The 17,856-nt window shown below is 41.0% G+C and overlaps 1 protein-coding gene across 1 annotated transcript in view; it reads left to right on the top strand.

The window, feature by feature from the left end:
- LYST (lysosomal trafficking regulator) overlaps positions 1–17,856 on the top strand; it is a 347,836-nt gene that overhangs the window by 160,820 nt on the left and 169,160 nt on the right. Inside the window, exons 22-23 of the mRNA XM_030195890.1 lie at positions 4,606–5,239; positions 11,029–11,206. Of these exons, the coding sequence (XP_030051750.1) occupies positions 4,606–5,239; positions 11,029–11,206 (812 nt within the window). The remainder of the gene's footprint in view (positions 1–4,605; positions 5,240–11,028; positions 11,207–17,856) is intronic.

Genomic DNA, 17,856 nt, shown 5'->3' with positions numbered 1-17,856 from the left:
TATCCTTTTTTCCTATGGTATCAAAAATGCAAACAAAAAAAACAAAGGTTGTCAAGCTCTGTAACTTGTTAAGGATCCATTGACACAAAAGAACAATGGTATAAGACTGCTTGAAAAATGGACAGTCAAAAAGGAAACCTAAAAACACAAATAAACATCGTGTGATTCTGTCCATGAAAGGAAAGCAAAATTGAACACTCAAAGGGAAAAAGTAAAATAAATTCCAAAAGCAAAATCCAGAAAAGGAAAATGATTATGAAAAATATGAAACATAGAAAGCATTAAATGTAAACATTAGAAGTTCTCATCTTAAAAGTAGTCATGCTAAAAGTAATCCATGGGTATGGAATATCTTTTTATAACCTAAATTGAAGGAGGCAAGAATGAATGAGGTATACAGTGAAATAAACAAATGTAAGATCAAGTGTGCTGTAAATAAAAAGGAAATTAGTACTTCCAAATTATAACTTGTAACAAAGATCCTTGTATATTTGTAGTTAGAGACATTAGTGTGGATCCCTGTCAGGGAGTAAACATGAAATAGATTAACAAACTGTTAAATTTGATACAGTAAAAGATAGGATAATACAGAGGCTGGTCTTGCTGAAACCCATTCAATTATTAAAAAAATCTCAAATGATTACCCTTAGCATCCTCCTCTTGACGGGTGTCTTTCATTGCAGCATAGCATGTGAAAGAATGACACAATGTGGCAAAGCGCAAATCTGCAGGGTTTTTATTGGACCTTTGCACCTGTCATTCCAGGCGTGCCATTTGAGTTATTTTTGCCTATCCAGCAACTGTATGGAGGGGACTTTTCTTTTATCCACCTTTTAAAATACATTTGTTGGCCAGTAATAAAACTTTTAACACATTTTTTCATAGCCCTAGATGGAAGTCCCCCCTCCCCCAGCTTCCCAACATCAGTAAACCAAAATACATTCTAAAGTTGTTCTACTACATGCTAGATCTTTGCTGTCACCTGTGTCTACAACCCATGAAGGTGGAGGCATTCTAAAAAGGAATGAATCCATGTTCCTTTGTTCTGCTTTCATTTAACACAAATGTCATTCCCCCGAGCTTCACCTGGAATCCTTTGGTTCTCATAATTTACGCCGAATGCAATATCTCAAACAAGATTCCTATTAATCAGCAATTTGATCCCTTCTTTCCATAGATGTACAAGATCCTCCTCTGTGACTCCAATATATTCCAGTCCTCTGACCATAACCTCCCCAAGTTGTACATACATGTGCCTGCAATCCACTTGTGCATTTCCATACTAAATAAAAAGTTTATTGAACTGTGGAGGGAATTCAAAGTCTTCATCCAGCTCTGTTACCCTCAGTTTCTTTTTGTTGTTTCCATAATGTGCCAAAGTAATCTTACAAAAAATGCATTAGATGTCCATTTGGAAGTTCCCAAGCCCCTTTGACTTGCTCAAAAGAGGGAAAATCTTGATCCTTTTTAGCAAATCTCCCAATCTTCTACATCCTCTAGAGGCTCAAAGTTGAAACCTAGAACATCCTAGGTCAGGTGCAAAATCTGGATTCCCCACCAAGGACGGAAAAGATGAAACCTTTGGAGAGATGTTCAGAATCTTTGTTTTTTGTTTGCACTCAGCTATGTAACGCACTGCCGTGCAACCTAAAAACGATCTACGAACTAACAAACTTCCGCAAACTACTGAAGACACATCTCTTTAACAAGGCTTACCACAAAGATCAACCAATGTGAATATACATAACTCCTCCACATATAGTCAGTCAGAACTGTCTTACAGTATCTGCTTGTTATACTACTATCGTGTTTTTTCATGATCATGTTGCCCAAGATCCTTCTGTAACACTAAATGTCTTTCCACCACTCATGATGTATTGTAAGCCACATTGAGCCTGCAAAGAGGTGGGAAAATGTGGGATACAAATGCAATAAATAAAAATAAATAAAAAATACTATTGGAAAAAAGGAAACTGAGTATTTGGTTTATGCTACAGCAGTGGCATACAAACCATGGTACACATTCATGTTCAAATTCCAGTGATATCTAAATTCATATTCAATGTCAGTTCCAAATTCTAAATTAATTTCATATTCAATGGCAAATTAACAGCAATTCCAAACTGATATCAATTGAATTCCAAATCTGATTTAAATTAATGGAAACAAATTTGATTTGAAAAATTATAGCAATTGCTTACATGTGTGTGCATACATATTTATTTATTGCATTTGTATCCCACATTTTCCCACCTCTTTGCAGGCTCAATGTGGCTTACAATACATCATGGATAGAGGAAATGAGAGTAGACATTTGGTGTTACAGAAGGATTTTGGGTTGCATGGTAATGGAATACATGATAGTAATAAAACAGAAGGCATTAATTTACATTTCTGGATATATGTGAGAGTTTCACATGCTTTAGTCTTTATGGTATATCTTGTCAAAGAGATGGGTCTTTAGTACTTTACGGAAGTTGGTCAGTTCATAGGTCGCTTTCAGGTTACGTGGCAATGAGGCATATTTTCAAAGCACTTAGCCTTCCAAAGTTCCATAGAAACCTATGGAACTTTGGAAGGCTAAGTGCTTTGAAAATATGCCTCAAAGCGTTCCAGAACTGCGCGCTCATATAAGAAAAGGATGCGTGTGTTAATTTGTACCTTAGACCTTTACAGTTGGGGAAATGAAGATTAAGGAATGTGCGAGAGGATTTTTTTTAGCATTCCTGGATGGTAGGTCTATCAGGTCTGACGTATATATACTTACATATCCATAAGGTATTTGAGATACAAAGGGGCTAATTTTCAAAGCACTTAGACTTACCCCCACCTTTCTTTCTGCAAAAATACACCACCAGTTGTTGTCCCTTTGTCTAATTTCCTCCCTCACTATCTTGTAACAATGAGAAGTGGGCCCTGCTGTCTGCTATGGTGGTTCTAAATTCTGATGGTAAATATTTTTTTGCCCATGATATAAGGCTAGCACATGAATATCCAGGGTCCTGAGTCCTTACTTATTAACTTAGCTAAACTAATTATAGCAGATTTCCTTCTACATGAAAACGATCTCAAATACTTTTAAACTATCTTTCATCCTTCTCCGTTAACCAAAAAAGTGCCATTTGCAAGGGTCATAGAAGTTTGGAAGGGCCACCATTTTAAGTAAAGCATTGTGCCCCAACAGTGATAGCAGTTGGTCTTTCAAATGCCCACATATGCGTTTGTTATGTTCTATTGGTTGAGGACAGTAAGCATATACATGATTTTGACATCTGCATTTAAATATATACCCAGATATTTTACACTGTCCTAAGTCTTGCCCCATCCTTGACCATCTTTAAATCTAGATTGAAAGCCCACCTCTTTAACATTGCTTTTGACTTGTAACCACTTATAACCACTCGCCTCCACCTACCCTCCTCTCCTCTTTCCTCTACACATTAATTGATTTGCTTGCTTTATTTTTTGTCTATTAGATTGTAAGCTTTTTGAACAGGGACTGTCTTTCTTCTATGTTTGTGCAGCGCTACGTACGCTTTGTAGCGCTATAAAAATGCTTAGTAGTAGTATTTTAGATGAAAGGCAAAGTCCCTCTCTCCAAAGGTTTTTTCCCCAGTATTTCTGATTTTTCAGTTTTTCAGGCCATAGAAAGCTTCAAACTGTTAGCATATAACCTTGGGGATATATCTCACTGGATTGCCTAGAAACAACAGAACATCATTGGTGAATAAGTGTATCCTTTTGTTCTCTATCCTCTAGCTGAATGCTTTGAATAAACAGCAATGGGGAGAGAGGGCAGCCTTGATGCATTCCTCTCTGTAAGAGAAAAGGGGAAGTGAGTCTCCCATTTATAACGTTTAAAGTGTGTTCACTTACACACAAGATAATCTATGGAGAAGCCCCTGAATACATTCTTACACTTAATCGATCTGCCCTCTAGGAATGCCTAGAGCTCTGCAAGGACTTACCTCCATCTTCATTATCCCACCTATAGGCATGTAAAATACAAGACTTTTTATGCTTCGTCCTTCCCCTTCATCAGCACAAAATCCTGGAATGTCCTGCACGACAACTTAAGGAGCTCATCGACCATCAGCAGTTCAAGAAGTCCTTAAAGACCTTCTTATTTGCCAAGGCTTATTCCCCTGGCTACTCCTCTGTTTAACCTCTGCCACTTGTTGGCTCTTCACCCCTGCCCTTTGCCCGTGTCATCCCGTGTACCTTCCCCTCCTGTCACATTCTGTTTCTGTGCCATCTCTATATTGAATTGTATACTCTTGACTTAATGTAAGCCACATTGCGCCTACTTATGTGGGAAAATGTGGGGTAGAAATGCACCAAATAAATAAATTAATAAGTAGTTGTGCTTCCAGATTTTCCAGACGCTTGTCAGAAAATACTTATTAATTTCAATTCAAACTATATTGAATTTGTAAGCAAATTTCAGAGATGAACGAAAAATCTGCTGCCAATCTAAATTGCCACCTAACAAAATGGCTTTTGTTATGTATTCATGATACGGAAAGAAATATTTAAAAGATTTATCTTTAATCAGAATGAGGATTTTGTATTCATCTAAGCATTTATTCTATCTTATCTTCCTAGACAATACAGCTTCCATGTCTTCTTCACACACAACACTTTCTGTGATGCAGAAACAACGTTCTAGAAGTCTACCAGTTTCTCCTCTCTCTTCTCCTCAAATGATTTCAAGGAAGGTTGTTGGCAGCTTGGGGAGGAGCATAAATGATTTAAGAGAAGCTACCGGCAATTATACTGCCGACCAACAGGAGAACTGTAGTTTTGCTGGGAGTTCAGAGACCTTAAAAAAATTACAAGAAGAACTGGCAATCAGCAGTTGTGAGTCAGCAAAAACAGTTTGTGTTTCATTAGAGTTACCGGCGTCCCCTTCATTTATTGAAATCTCAAAAGAAGAGTTAGACTTGCCTGTATTTCATGGCACAAACAGAGACACGGATGTAGAAAATGTCTTTGGTGATGAAGGTGCTGGAGATGAGTTGTTCTTATGCCGTCCCGATAATCTGAAAAGGCTGTCCTCTTTCCAGAGAAATCATGGTAATTTTACAAGCCTGGGGTTAGCTTTTCCTGCACAGACTGGATCATCTGCGTTTGCAAGTTGGCCAAGTACTACAGAAGAAAAATTAGTTCCTGAAGAATGGGAAAACTTTTCCTTTTCTCCACTTTATGAACCTGACATGTCTTACACTATGGATGACAGGTACTTTTTCTGTCCTTTTTTTGGCTTCCTTTCTAGATGGAAGTTCCAGCTGCATTGTATGATGCCAATAATTTGAGTATGTTCATGCCTTCTAAAATACTATTGATTCAGAAGTATTAGATATAAATTGGCTGTCAAAATGTGATATGAAGATGCAGTTTACGTGAACTACATTATACATTTATGTGTCAGTGTTTAAAATAAGTTTTCTTCAGTTTGGCAAATCCTCTTTTCTTATATTCAATTTTATTGATGTTTTTAATTAGTAATTTTTTTACTTTGCCAATGATAACTACAGGATCCCTAAACGTTTTGCAGGATCCCCCAAACATCACAGGATTTCATGTTGTTTATCTCCCCCCCCCCAGGGATTAGCAGTGGCTTTCTTTCACATCTGCCTTAACAATTTATGGCATTTTCTTGAGGAGCTTGTGCAAACCTTTTTTTTTTTTTTTTTAACCCAGTTACACTAACTACTATGATTCTGGCGCTAGAAAATAGTTTAAGTTTCTAGCACCGGGGATGTGCCTGGCAGTAATCAGTCAGCGCTGCACACTGCCAGTTAGTACTGGAACCCCTACCGTCTCCTAAAGAGGAGCCGGCAAGAGCTCTCCCAAGAAATAGCCACATAGCATGTGTTTAACTTACCGCATGGCCATTTCCTTATTTAAATGAAAAAGAAAAAGCTTTTTACTGATGATGGTAAAAGGGGTTCTTGCCGTGCAGCAAACCTGCACGCCAATGTCACTGTAGAGCCCCCTTTATGCCATTTAGTAAAAGGGACCCTAAATGCGCTGATGAAAAAATAGGGAAAAATATTTATTTTAAATGTACTACTTAATAACTTCATGACCTGTCCTTTAGTCTGTGTACAACTGAAAAAAGTGAACATTTGATTTGCATTTATCCGTTCCACTCCAGTCAGGATTTTCTAGATCTGTATCATATCTCCCCCTCACCTCTTTAGCTTTTCCTCACAGCTGTTCCATCTCCTCTATCACTCTTTCCCTTCTTGTTGCGTTTTTTTTTTTTAGTTTAGAGGCATTATGGTATTTTTATTCTTCGTTTTATTCTCTGTTCCTCTCCAGATAATTCTAGGATTCTGTTTGCTTTTTCGGATCCAAAGGTACAAGTAGGAAAGCACAGCAAAATCTTTAGAGTAGGGATGGACCAATAGATTTCCACAAAAAAAGAGGGACTAGAGGTCACACACCAAAAATCTTTAACAAAATAACAAGTCAGTGTTTGTAACTTTGATGAAATCAAAGTACAAAGACTCACAATAACATCACAATGTCCACCAGAGGATGCTGAAACTGAACCCAAAGACCCGACACAGACCCGTGTTTTGGCATATGAGTGCCTTCTTCAGAGGTCACAATATCGGAGTGGGAGGCCCAGAGGGAAGCAACAATTCCCCATGGCATGTGTCTCTACCAATAATTTGTGAATTGCAACCCTACAATCAGATATTGTGATCTTTGAAGAAGGCACTTGTGTGCCGAAACACAGGTCTGTGTCGGGTCTTTGGGTTCAGTTTCGGTATCCTCTGGTGGACATTGTGATGTTATCGTGACTCTTTGTACTTTGATTTCACATGCTTTTTTTGGATGCCGACAAACACTAAAAAGAAGATTTCATTGTATTGTGGGTCATGAGTCATGCATTTGATATAGTGCCTTCTCCGAGGACAAACAGGCCATGTTCTCACATGTTGGTGACATAATCCATGTCACCCAGTGCGTAGTGTTTTTAAAGCTTATATATCTTTAAGAGCACGCGCTAGCATCCCTAACACGTGTGCACGAGTGCTTTCCTGCCTGCCGCGAGAGCATGGGACCAGCAGCCTCTCTTTATCTGCAGTGAGGAGAGAATACGGTGTCCCCCGCTCATCACAGCGTCTGGTGCGTGAGTTGATTTTTTTTGTTTTTAGCTTTTTTATGCTTCCTCGGTACTGCTCTACTCTTACCTCTCTGTACACTCCTCCCCTGGAACTCCTTTCATTGGGTAAATCTCTCTTATCTGTACCCTTCTCCTCCACTGCCAACTCCAGACTCTGTTTATTTTGATGTTCCTTTCCAGATCCCTTCTTTCTCTCTTTGTGTCACTGCTTCTACTTGTGTTCCTTTCTGAATCCCTTCCTTCATCCTATGCATCAGCCTTTCTTCAGATGTTTCTTTTCAAAGCCTTTCTCTCTCTTTATCAGCTTTTCTTTTGTTCTTCCCTTCTGAGGCTCCTTTTTCTCTTTCTGCATACACCTTTCTTGTGGAGCAGCTGCCTAGTCTCTTTGTCTCTTCCCCCCCCCCCCCCCCCCCCATTTCTGCTATAGAAGTCTTCAGTTGTGTTAAGATGTTATCACTAATGTGTTTCTTTTCTTTGAAGCTGCCAGGTGCCCTTGACCTGGATTGGCCACTATCGGGGACAGGATGCTGGGCTTGATGGGCCTTTGGTCTTTTCCCAGTATGGCATTACTTATATACTTATGATCTTTAAAATTAAAGATCTTAAATTTGTGTGTGTTGCTTTTTGCATCTTTTCCTTTGGAAGTGTTCTTCTTTCCTCCAGTTTGTGGCAAACTCTCATGGTATACCCTCTTGATTTAAATATAGGGTTTATAGCATAAAGGTAGCAAACATTATCTTTCTTTGTAGGAATCTGCTTAATTGTACTTAATCCTTTTAACATTTTTAAAAACGTTTTTGGTTTATCTATTACATAGTAACATAGTAGATGACGGCAGAAAAGACCTGCACGGTCCATCCAGTCTGCCAACAAGACAAACATATGTGCATACCTTACCTTGATTTGTACCTGCCTTATTCAGGGCACAGACCGTACAAGTCTGCCCAGCAGTACTTCCCGCCTCCCAACCACCAGTCCCGCCTCCCATCACCGGCTCTGGCACAGACCGTATAAGTCTGCCCTCCACTATCCTCGCCTTCCAACCACCAACCCCGCCTCCCAACCACCAGCCCCAGCACAGACCGTATATGTCTGCCCAGCACTAGCCCCGCCTCCCAACCAACCAAATCTGCCACCCATTCTAGGCTAAGCTCCTGAGGATCCCTTCCTTCTGCACAGGATTCCTTTATGTTTATCCCATGCATGTTTGAATTCCGTTACCGTTTTCATCTCCACCACCTCCCGCGGGAGGGCATTCCAAGCATCCACCACCCTCTCCGTGAAAAAATACTTCCTGACATTCTTCTTGAGTCTGCCCCCCTTCAATCTCATTTCATGCCCTCTCGTTCTACCGCCTTCCCATCTCCGGAAAAGGTTTGTTTGCGGATTAATACCTTTCAAATATTTGAACGTCTGTATCATATCACCCCTGTTCCTCCTTTCCTCCAGGGTATACATGTTCAGGTCCAGTGGGTGGATGAACAAGTCCACCATATTCTTTATTTGTAACCAGGTTGTGATTTTCATTTGCTTCTGCCATCTCTATCCCTAGTGCTTAAGCTACCGGTGGGCATCTTTTTATCCTGGCTGATGTGTGGCTAGTATGCATTCTTTCTTTTATTTCCTACTGTGCTTCAATTGTAGTGTTGCCTTACTGAGATTCAGTATAGATTTTATTCATTGGTGTCACCACATGAAGATACTCAGCAAGATTTGAGGAGAACTCACAGATACATAGCAACTGCTGAATTTTCTGTTGTGTTCAGTTTTGAGCTCTTATGAGAAAATTGGTATTCTGCTATCCTTGGAGAATGATTGTTAGGGGAAAGCAATATCACTTTATTGGATCATGAATGTTACTTTGCAAATATGAGAAAATTTAATAAGAAATAAAATTCAGAACAGTATCATGATTATGTAGGATATATATGGGATTTTAATAAATGGACTTGGAAAAATTCCGCATTTTTAGGTATAACTTGTCTGGAATGTTTTTACGTTTGGGGAGCGTGCCAGGTGCCCTTGACCTGGATTGGCCACTGTCGGTGACAGGATGCTGGGCTAGATGGACCTTTGGTCTTTCCCAGTATGGCACTACTTATGTACTTATGTACTTATGTACTTATGACACAATAATACCCGAATTTACTCATATTTCCAGAGTTGGTAGTTTGTTCTGCATTCAGGAATTTAGTACTGGTGATCATAATGATTTTTTTTTTTTTTTTTACATTTGGAGGGGCATTTTTGAAAGGGATGTCCTTGCAAAACAACGAAATTCAGGGGCGGGGAAACCTGTATTTTCGAAACAAGATGGACGTCCATCTTTCGTTTTGAAAATACCATCAGGGGCGTCCAAATCCTTAAATTTGGATGTCCCTATACATGGACTTTTCTGACTTTTGGCGATTTTCGAAACCAAAGACGTCCATGTCAAAAACGTCCTAATGCAAGCCATTTGGGCATGGGAGGAGCCAGCATTTGTAGTGCACTGGTCCCCCTGACATGCCAGGACACCAACCGGTCACCCTAGGGGGCACTGCAGTGGACTTCATAAATTGCTCCCAGGTACATAGCTCCCTTACCTTGTGTGCTGAGCCCCCCAAAACCCACTACCCACAACTGCACACCACTACCATAGTCCTTACGGGTGAAGGGGGGCACCTAGATGTGGGTTTTGGAGGTCTCGCTGTTTCCTCCACAAATGTAATAGGTAGGGGGGTATGGGCTTGGGTCCACCTGTCTGAAGTGCACTGCAGTACCCACTAAAACTGCTCCCGGAACCTGCATGGGCGGTCATGTACCTGAGTATGACACCTGAGGCTGGCACGACATATTTTTAATGATGTTTTTTGAGGGTGGGAGGTGGTTAGTGACCACTGAAGGAGTAATAATGGGAGGTCATCCCCGATTCTCTCCAGTGGTCATTTGGTCATTTTGTGCACCTTTTTGTGCCTTAGTCGTAATAAAAAAACGTCCGGGTGAAAACGTCCAAGTGTTCATCAGGGACGTCCTTGTTTTTTTCGATTATGGGTTAAGGACATCCAAGTGTTAGGCACGCCCAAGTCCCGCCTTCGCTACGCCTCCAACATGCCCCTTTGAACTTTGGCTGTCCTTGCGACGGAGTGCAGTTGGAGACGTCCTAAATCGGGTTTCGATTATACCGATTTGGATGTCCCTGGGAGAAGGACGTCCATCTTCTGATTTATGTCGAAAGATGGATGACTTCTTTCGAAAATGAGCCCATTGGTGTCACAATAATAATAAAAGTGTATTTTATTAACTAATACTTCTGATGTAATCACTGTTCCCTTGATCAAGGATCTGAAGAGCTAGGAATTAGTGAAAATCCTATCATTCAAGTAACTCTTCTACTAAAGCAGCAAATTGAGTTCTGTCATTAAATGCTCAACTTGAACTACAAAAAGTTTGGTCAGTAAGCATTGTTAAATTTGGATGTCAAGATTTTTCTTCTTTCATTTCAGTCTATCCATTATTAAAATCAGTTTGCTGCTTGTGTTTTTCCACATTTAAAATCTGGAATTTTTCTCAAAATGTTGAATTTTTTCTTGCCAGGCATTAATGAAAACAAATGAACAAAACAAACATTTTTTTCTTTGCCTTAAAGTCTCTCTCTCTCTCAGACCTTCACATTGTTAGGTAGAAGAAAGATAAGATTTCTGTGTTGCCTAAAAAATCTAAACTCTCCCACGTTTCTGTTAGTACATTGCTTTTCAGCATGTTCTAAACTTGTTCTGAACTCCTGTCCATCAGATTCATGAGGAAACTAATTGCAAGAATGTTGATTACCAATTTTCTTCTAATTGTTTGTGGTTTTTTATGCTGCCTGTACAGTTTGAGTCTGACACATGTTTTTTTGTTTTTAGATCATCAGAAGATTGCATTGTACTTATATGCTGTGGGCTTTATGATCTTTTACGTGGAGTTCTGCTAATCCTTCCAGATGTAATGCTTGGGGATGTGATGGACAAATTGATCCAACCAGATATTCTTATTGTTCTCGTCAACCATCCTTCTCCACTGATACAACAAGGAGTTATTAAAGTAGGTATTTATACTGTGAAATTATTTCTTGCATGGAAAACAAATTATGTTTGTTGTATAGCTCAGTAAATAGAAGTATTTTATTTTGTGCCTTGTATCTGCTATGCATGATCAGTAGTCATTTCATTGTGTAACGTTGTTTATTTCTGTTGACAGCAGCAAACCATAGGTAGGACCCATGTAGCAAATCATATTTCTGTATGCCTATTCAGATTCTACTGTACATAGTAGAGTGGCCACTGCAGTAGCGTTCTGCAAGGAAAGATATATTTTTAAAACTTTTTTTTTTCATTTGGTGTTGTATCTATTCTCATTTTGGTCAATTTTGTTTTAGTGCACACTTACATGAAATAGCATATGCTAAACTCAGTAGTACATTCTGTTTTATGTTTGTATATACAAATGGGGATACTTTTTAAAAAGGTTTTCTGTGGAAAATTCCTTCTGTAAAATTACACAGTGGTATAAGGTATGGTATTGCATACTTAGATCTACCATGCGTAGGCATTTCTGAGGGCGTAGTTTAAGTGAAGCAAGGGTGGAGTTGTTATTATGTGTATGAGCTCCACTCACTATTAACCAAGGAAAGAATGTGGAAAATATAGTCCATGGTACTTATATTTTTGAAACGGTATTGACCTTCTGCCGGCAAGGGGGATTGGTGTCCCTAGACTTGCCTGACTGCTGGCCTCAGACCTAAGACAAAATATGCAGAAGTAGTTCACTGATGTGGTCCATTCAGTGATAAGGTGCAAAAAACTGCTATTCTCATCAAGTAACATAGTGGTACCCTTAAAAACCCTCTCTCGGCCCAGCTCCAACCTGGCTTCCTCTCCCAGGCAGTATTAGAGCAGAGGGCAATGGAAGTCCTATTGCTCTCATAGGTGTAGGTATCCTCCATCCTTCCACTCCTCCAAGTCTAGACAAAGGTTTCGCTCTTGTCATAGGCGGTCGGTGGCCCAACTGTTTGGGGAGGCTAAAGGGGTTGGGGTTAGGGGTGGGGCCAGGGGTGGAGCTTAAATCCATAATTGTCTGATAACACACGGAAAAAAAATAAATAAAAATAAAAGTCACAATTAATACCTTTTATTAAATTTAGATATTAGCTATGTATCATATGTCAAAGAATAAAGTGGTTGCTCAAAGCATATACTAACCACAATCGCTCAACTGCAAAACACTATGCACAACTTTGTGCGAAAAAACACTCAGAACCTTACTGTACCATAAATATTACACTGGGCAGAACCTAATACACCAATATACCACCCATACGGAAAATGCAGACCGTCAACAATATGAAACAAGGGATCATAATATCATGATACGTGTAGAGCCACAGAACACCCTAATTCATGTTTAATGTGGGATAAAATGCCATAAATAAGTAAATAAATATAAACTTTTAATGTTGAGCACCTAATTCTCAAAGTGGACATATTCCAAACACTATAATGAAAATAAAATGATCTTTTCTACCTTTGTTGCTTAGTATACAATTAATCTGAGGAACTACGACCATTTTTATGAATTCCATTCTTCCCCACCACAAGGGTCCAGCACTGCCATGCAGAGATCTTGGACATCATTGGATGTAAGTCTCTATGAAATAATATTCTTAGATAATGGAAAACATCCATCATCCACCTGAGCTCAAAATTTCTGATATCCTCCTTTATCATATCAAGATGCATTTGCATCGCCTCTGAAGTATTCCTGTTTATATTCTGAGAAAATTCCTTTACAGTAGCAAAGAACAATGTAAGCGATAGTCTAAGTCGCAATAGGAATATTAACATGCTGTATGCTGCAGTTTTACATTCTACTTCCAAAAAAATTTATCCTGCTACTAGTTTAAGCCTGCCTAATAGGAATCAGATTAATCAATAAAGGAGAAAGGAGACACCGAGACACCCCTGCCACGTACCTTTACCTAACTCCATCTCTATCTGAAAAGCCCCATTAGCTAGTATTCCTGATTTAGGTGACGTGATACAATGCTTTTATATGTAGGATAAAATGACTACCATAGCTGAACCAATCTAATACCACAAACAAATCTGACCATTCAATATGGTCAAAGGCCTTCCCTGCATCTCCAGGAAAGTGATTAAATAGCAGCTCATCCATAGCTTCTAGAAGAAATGATAGAGGGAAGACTTGGATCTTTAAAAAATACTTGATGTTTCTGGCAATTTCTCTTCTTCCTACTTTGTACAGGAGGGTAACAATCTTCTCTGTAGGTGTTTCAGTATCTCATTTTCCCCCAACAAATTCACTTATGTGAAATGTTAATTTTATTTTAATTACATATGAATTAAACTCACCAGGCTTTGAAAGCATTAATCCTCCTGGCATGACCAAAAAATATCTAGATCTGTGATCCTACTTTAAAGTATTTTGCTGCAGAGACATTCCTTCTCTGCTCCTCCCACCCAACCAGCGCCATTATATCCCCAGTCTCTTGTTTTCCTCTGACCCCCCCCAGCTGTGCCCAGCAGTTTCCCCTTCCAGCTTTACCTTTGGCAGCTTACACAACTGTGGCAGTAAGAAAGCAGAGAGGCTTCTAGGAACTAGAAACCCACAGCAGCAGGGGGTGGAGTTGAAAAAATGTTCCTGCCATGATCATCCGTTCAACCTCTGCCAGAGCTGAACAAGTGCTTCTACTGCAATCAGCTGATTCCAGGGAATAAGTGGGGGAGAAGCATAGGCGCCCCGTAAAAGAAGCTGTGACCTTTTCTGCCGCCGCCCACCCCCCGCTGAGCCCTCAGCTCCCCGACCTTCCTGCAGTGGCCGCCCAGCGTTTAAACCTTTTTAAGTTGCAGCGATGGCTCACTTCCGCTCCAGCCTTTCCCTTCTCGCTCAGTGTCCCACCCTCGCGGAAACAGGAAATACCTCATCAGAGGAAGGCGGGACACTGAGCGAGAAGCGAGAAGGGAAAAGCTGGAGCGGAGGTGAGCCGTCGCTGCAACTTAAAAAGGTTTAAACGCTGGGTGGCCACTGCAGGAAGGTCGGGGAGCTGAGGGCGGGCTCAGCGGGGGGGGGGAGCAGCGGCGGAAAAGGCGAGGAAAGGTCACAGCTTGGCTGGGGAGACTTAGCCTCCCCAAGCCTCTTATATGGGGTGCCTATGGCTCTTGTCCAAAACAGCAGAAGGCCCAAAAGTCCCAACCTGTGTTGCAACCAAAGCCAGGAATGGGGTTTTGACTGCCTTCACAAAAACATAGTTTGTCTCTGTATTTATTCTGAACAATGTACCTGTAAGAGGGAGTATACATTTTTTTGCATCTAGATATAGCCTTTTATAACCTCAAACAGTGAGTTCTCAAAATATTCTGAATAGGATTCCATCTTCAGTTAGTAGACCAATCTCCAAATTGCCAACCAGGAACACGAAGTACATATACATACATAAGTACATAAGTGTTGCCATACTGGGACAGACTGAAGGTCCATCAAGCCCAGTATCCTGTTTCCAATAGTGGCCAATCCAGGTCACAGGTACCTGGCAAGATCTCAAAACAGCACAATACATTTTATGCTGATTATCCCAGAAATAAACAGTGGATCTTCCCAAGTCCATTTTAATAATGGCTTATGGACTTTTCTTTTAGGAAGCTATCCAAACCTTTTTTTAAACCCCACTAAGCTAGCTGCTTTTACCACATTCTCTGATAATGAATTCCAGAGTTTAATTACACGTTGAGTGAAGAAATATTTTCTTCGATTCATTTTAAATTTACTACTTTGTAGCTTCATTGGGTGCCCCCTAGTCCTAGTATTTTTGGAAAGAGTAAACAAGTGATTCAAGTCTACCCGTTCCGCTCCACTCAGTATTGTATAGACCTCTATCATATCTCCCCTCAGCCGTCTTTTCTCCAAGCTGAAGAGCCCTAGCCGCTTTAGTCTTTCTTCATAGGGAAGTCATCCCATCCACTTTATCATTTTTGTCGCCCTTTTCTGTTCCTTTTCTAATTCCACTCGGCCTTTTTTGAGATGCGGTGACCAGAATTGCACACAGTATTCAAAGTGCGGTTGCATCATGGAGTGATACAAAGGCATTATAAATCCTCGTTTTTATGGGGTTGTGTTGTGTTTATAAAGTTTTATGAGTAAAGTGGTGTAGCTGTGTTAGTCCACTTTTAAAGGTAACAAATAGAAATATCACAAAACATAGAAAAGAAAATAAGATGATACCTTTTTTTATTGGACTAAGCTAATATATTTTTTAATTAGCTTTCGAAGTTAACACCTTCTTGAAATCAGAAATGAGCAAATGTTAACAAATATCAGAATATATAAGTAAAATATAAAAACATTCCAATGACAGTCTCACAGGAAGAGGGTGGGGTGGGTTAGATGAGAGACGGGGGAGAGATGGATGGGTGATAAGACAGTGACAAAGCAGTATAATTTTATGGTTTATAATGAGATAGAAAAAACAGATCTTAGTTAAGTCTTGTCTAGTGGCTGTCAAAATATTTCATCATTTTGACTTCAAAGGTCTTATGTTCCTGGATTATCATAAAATTTCCTTTTAGCATTCTCACCATTGAGTTTTTTCCCAAGGCACAAAGCATTCAAACTAGAATGCTTATGTGCAATGTTCAGCACATGTAAGATAACAGTACGAGGATGCTCTTTCTCTGACCCCCCCAGGGCTGCCGAGAGGGGGGGGGGGGAATTCTCAGGGCCCGTCTCTCTCGCTCTCCTGCTTATGACAGGACCCGGGTGATCGTGTCCCAACAGGAGCAGGAGAGAGAAAACTCTGACGCTGGGCCCCCCTTGGAGGCTAGGGAGGACTCTGAGGAGCAGACACAGCAGGCTGGCGAGGGTCTCCCCCAGGGCCCGTCAGCAGAAGAGATCTTCCTCCAGCGCTGCTCTTCTTCACTCTGCCGCATTGCCTGGGCTGCTTTTCCCCTCAGGCCGCGCATGCCCAGTATAGCAGGGTCAGGCCACGTGGCAGAATGAAGAAGAGCAGCGCTGGAGGAAGACTCTTCTACTGGCGCAGCCTTGGGATCACCGCTAGCCAAGGTATTTACAGTTGTGGCAGGGGGTGGCAGCGGTGACATCGACGATCCTTGGCGGGGTGGGGGAGGGTGACAGTAACCCTGCCCTGGGCCCGGCTGAGTCTCTCAGTGGCCCTGCCAACTTCTTAGGGCCTAGTCTGTGTACCTGTTCCACATGCAAGGACTCTAGGTGCTGGCTCAATTGTAATGATTGGGAGAGCCAAGTCTCCAAGAATCTGCTCACCTCCACATTCGCTATGGCCTCCGGTAGACTATCTAGGCACAGATAATTCCAGTGGGAGCGATTTACCAAGTCATCTACTTATGCTTTAAGTCTTTACCTGCTTGCATAGTTAAGACTATACCTGGGCTGCAGACTCCGTGCATACCAGCTTGCTAGTATGTTGCTCATGGGTATCGAACTGTAGCCTCAAGCTGTCCAGCCTCTCATGTGCTGACTCAGTCCTGTCAAATAACTGCTGTCATTTCTTGTCTAAAGCTGCCTCTACTGCCACGGTGACCTCAGCGGTAATCTCAGTATTCCAGGCAGAACTAATGGAGGGACTTCATGGGCGGCTTTGGTTCGCCATCTTGACTTAACTCCCATGCAGCTTTTCCTTTTCATTCTTGAGCATTTTGGATTCTATCAGCCAGGATGTCTCTGTGAAGAACTATCCTGATCTGGTACAGGAGCGTTCCACTCCTTACAACTTCTAAATGTGTGAGGTTTTAGCAATGGTAAGTGAAGATTTGTGTCGGGGTGCAGAAGCCAGGACATTCAGCGTCCAATCCCCTTCATTGTGTCACATGACCAAAAAATTCGTATTTAATTAAAAAAAATATTAAAGAATATCACCAATAGTAGTACAAATTTGCAACATGAGAACACTGAGGGGGAGGAGTGATGTCACTTCTAGAGCCAGAAGAAGTGCCAGAACGTTATCACCACCCCCTTCCCCACCATTCCAGCACAAATTAAGCCCTGTTTTTAGCTAATAATAGACTAGAGGAAGTCCTGCCTGACAGCGGGAACAGGTGCACAAGCATGTAAGTCTACCAGAAAACTACTTGAAAAAGTTGCTGTTGGTACTGCTTCCTGTACTGGGTGGTGTTGGTGGTGTAACCCATTCATGAGGATTTAATTCCTCCTGTCCTTGGAGAACACCTGCTTACAGGTAAGGAACTTTCTTGTTACTATTTTACATGTATGTCCTTTTATTATAATATCCCTTTTTGACAACATGAGGTTAGACCAAGCTTATAGAGTGCCAAAATCTGTATAGAACAGCTGGCATGTTCACATTCCCCCCAATGTTCAAAGCGATTTAAGTGGGCAGGAGAGGATCCTGCCCACTTAAACCGCCTGTTGCTGTCTGACCCTCAATAGTCAATGGCAGTAAACCGGGCAGTGCCACTGAATATCGCTTCTTACTGGCCCCATAAAAAGTGAGCAATTCAGGGGGCTGTACTGGTGGTGGTTTTAGGGAGGAGCCCGGGATTATGCAGGTGTCAACAATATTCAATGTTGGCACCCTCATAGATAAATGAGTTAATTTAGAACAACTCAAAAGCTTAGCTATGGGGGCCCTGGCACCGAATATCGGCCAGGACCTGCATAACTATATTTGCCCCTGAAAGTCCCCC

This window comes from Microcaecilia unicolor, chromosome 3 (assembly GCF_901765095.1).
Source record: "Microcaecilia unicolor chromosome 3, aMicUni1.1, whole genome shotgun sequence".
Classification (NCBI taxonomy): domain Eukaryota; kingdom Metazoa; phylum Chordata; class Amphibia; order Gymnophiona; family Siphonopidae; genus Microcaecilia; species Microcaecilia unicolor.
The sequence above is the reverse complement of the archived record's forward strand: the minus strand, read 5'-3'. Positions and strand labels throughout refer to the sequence as shown.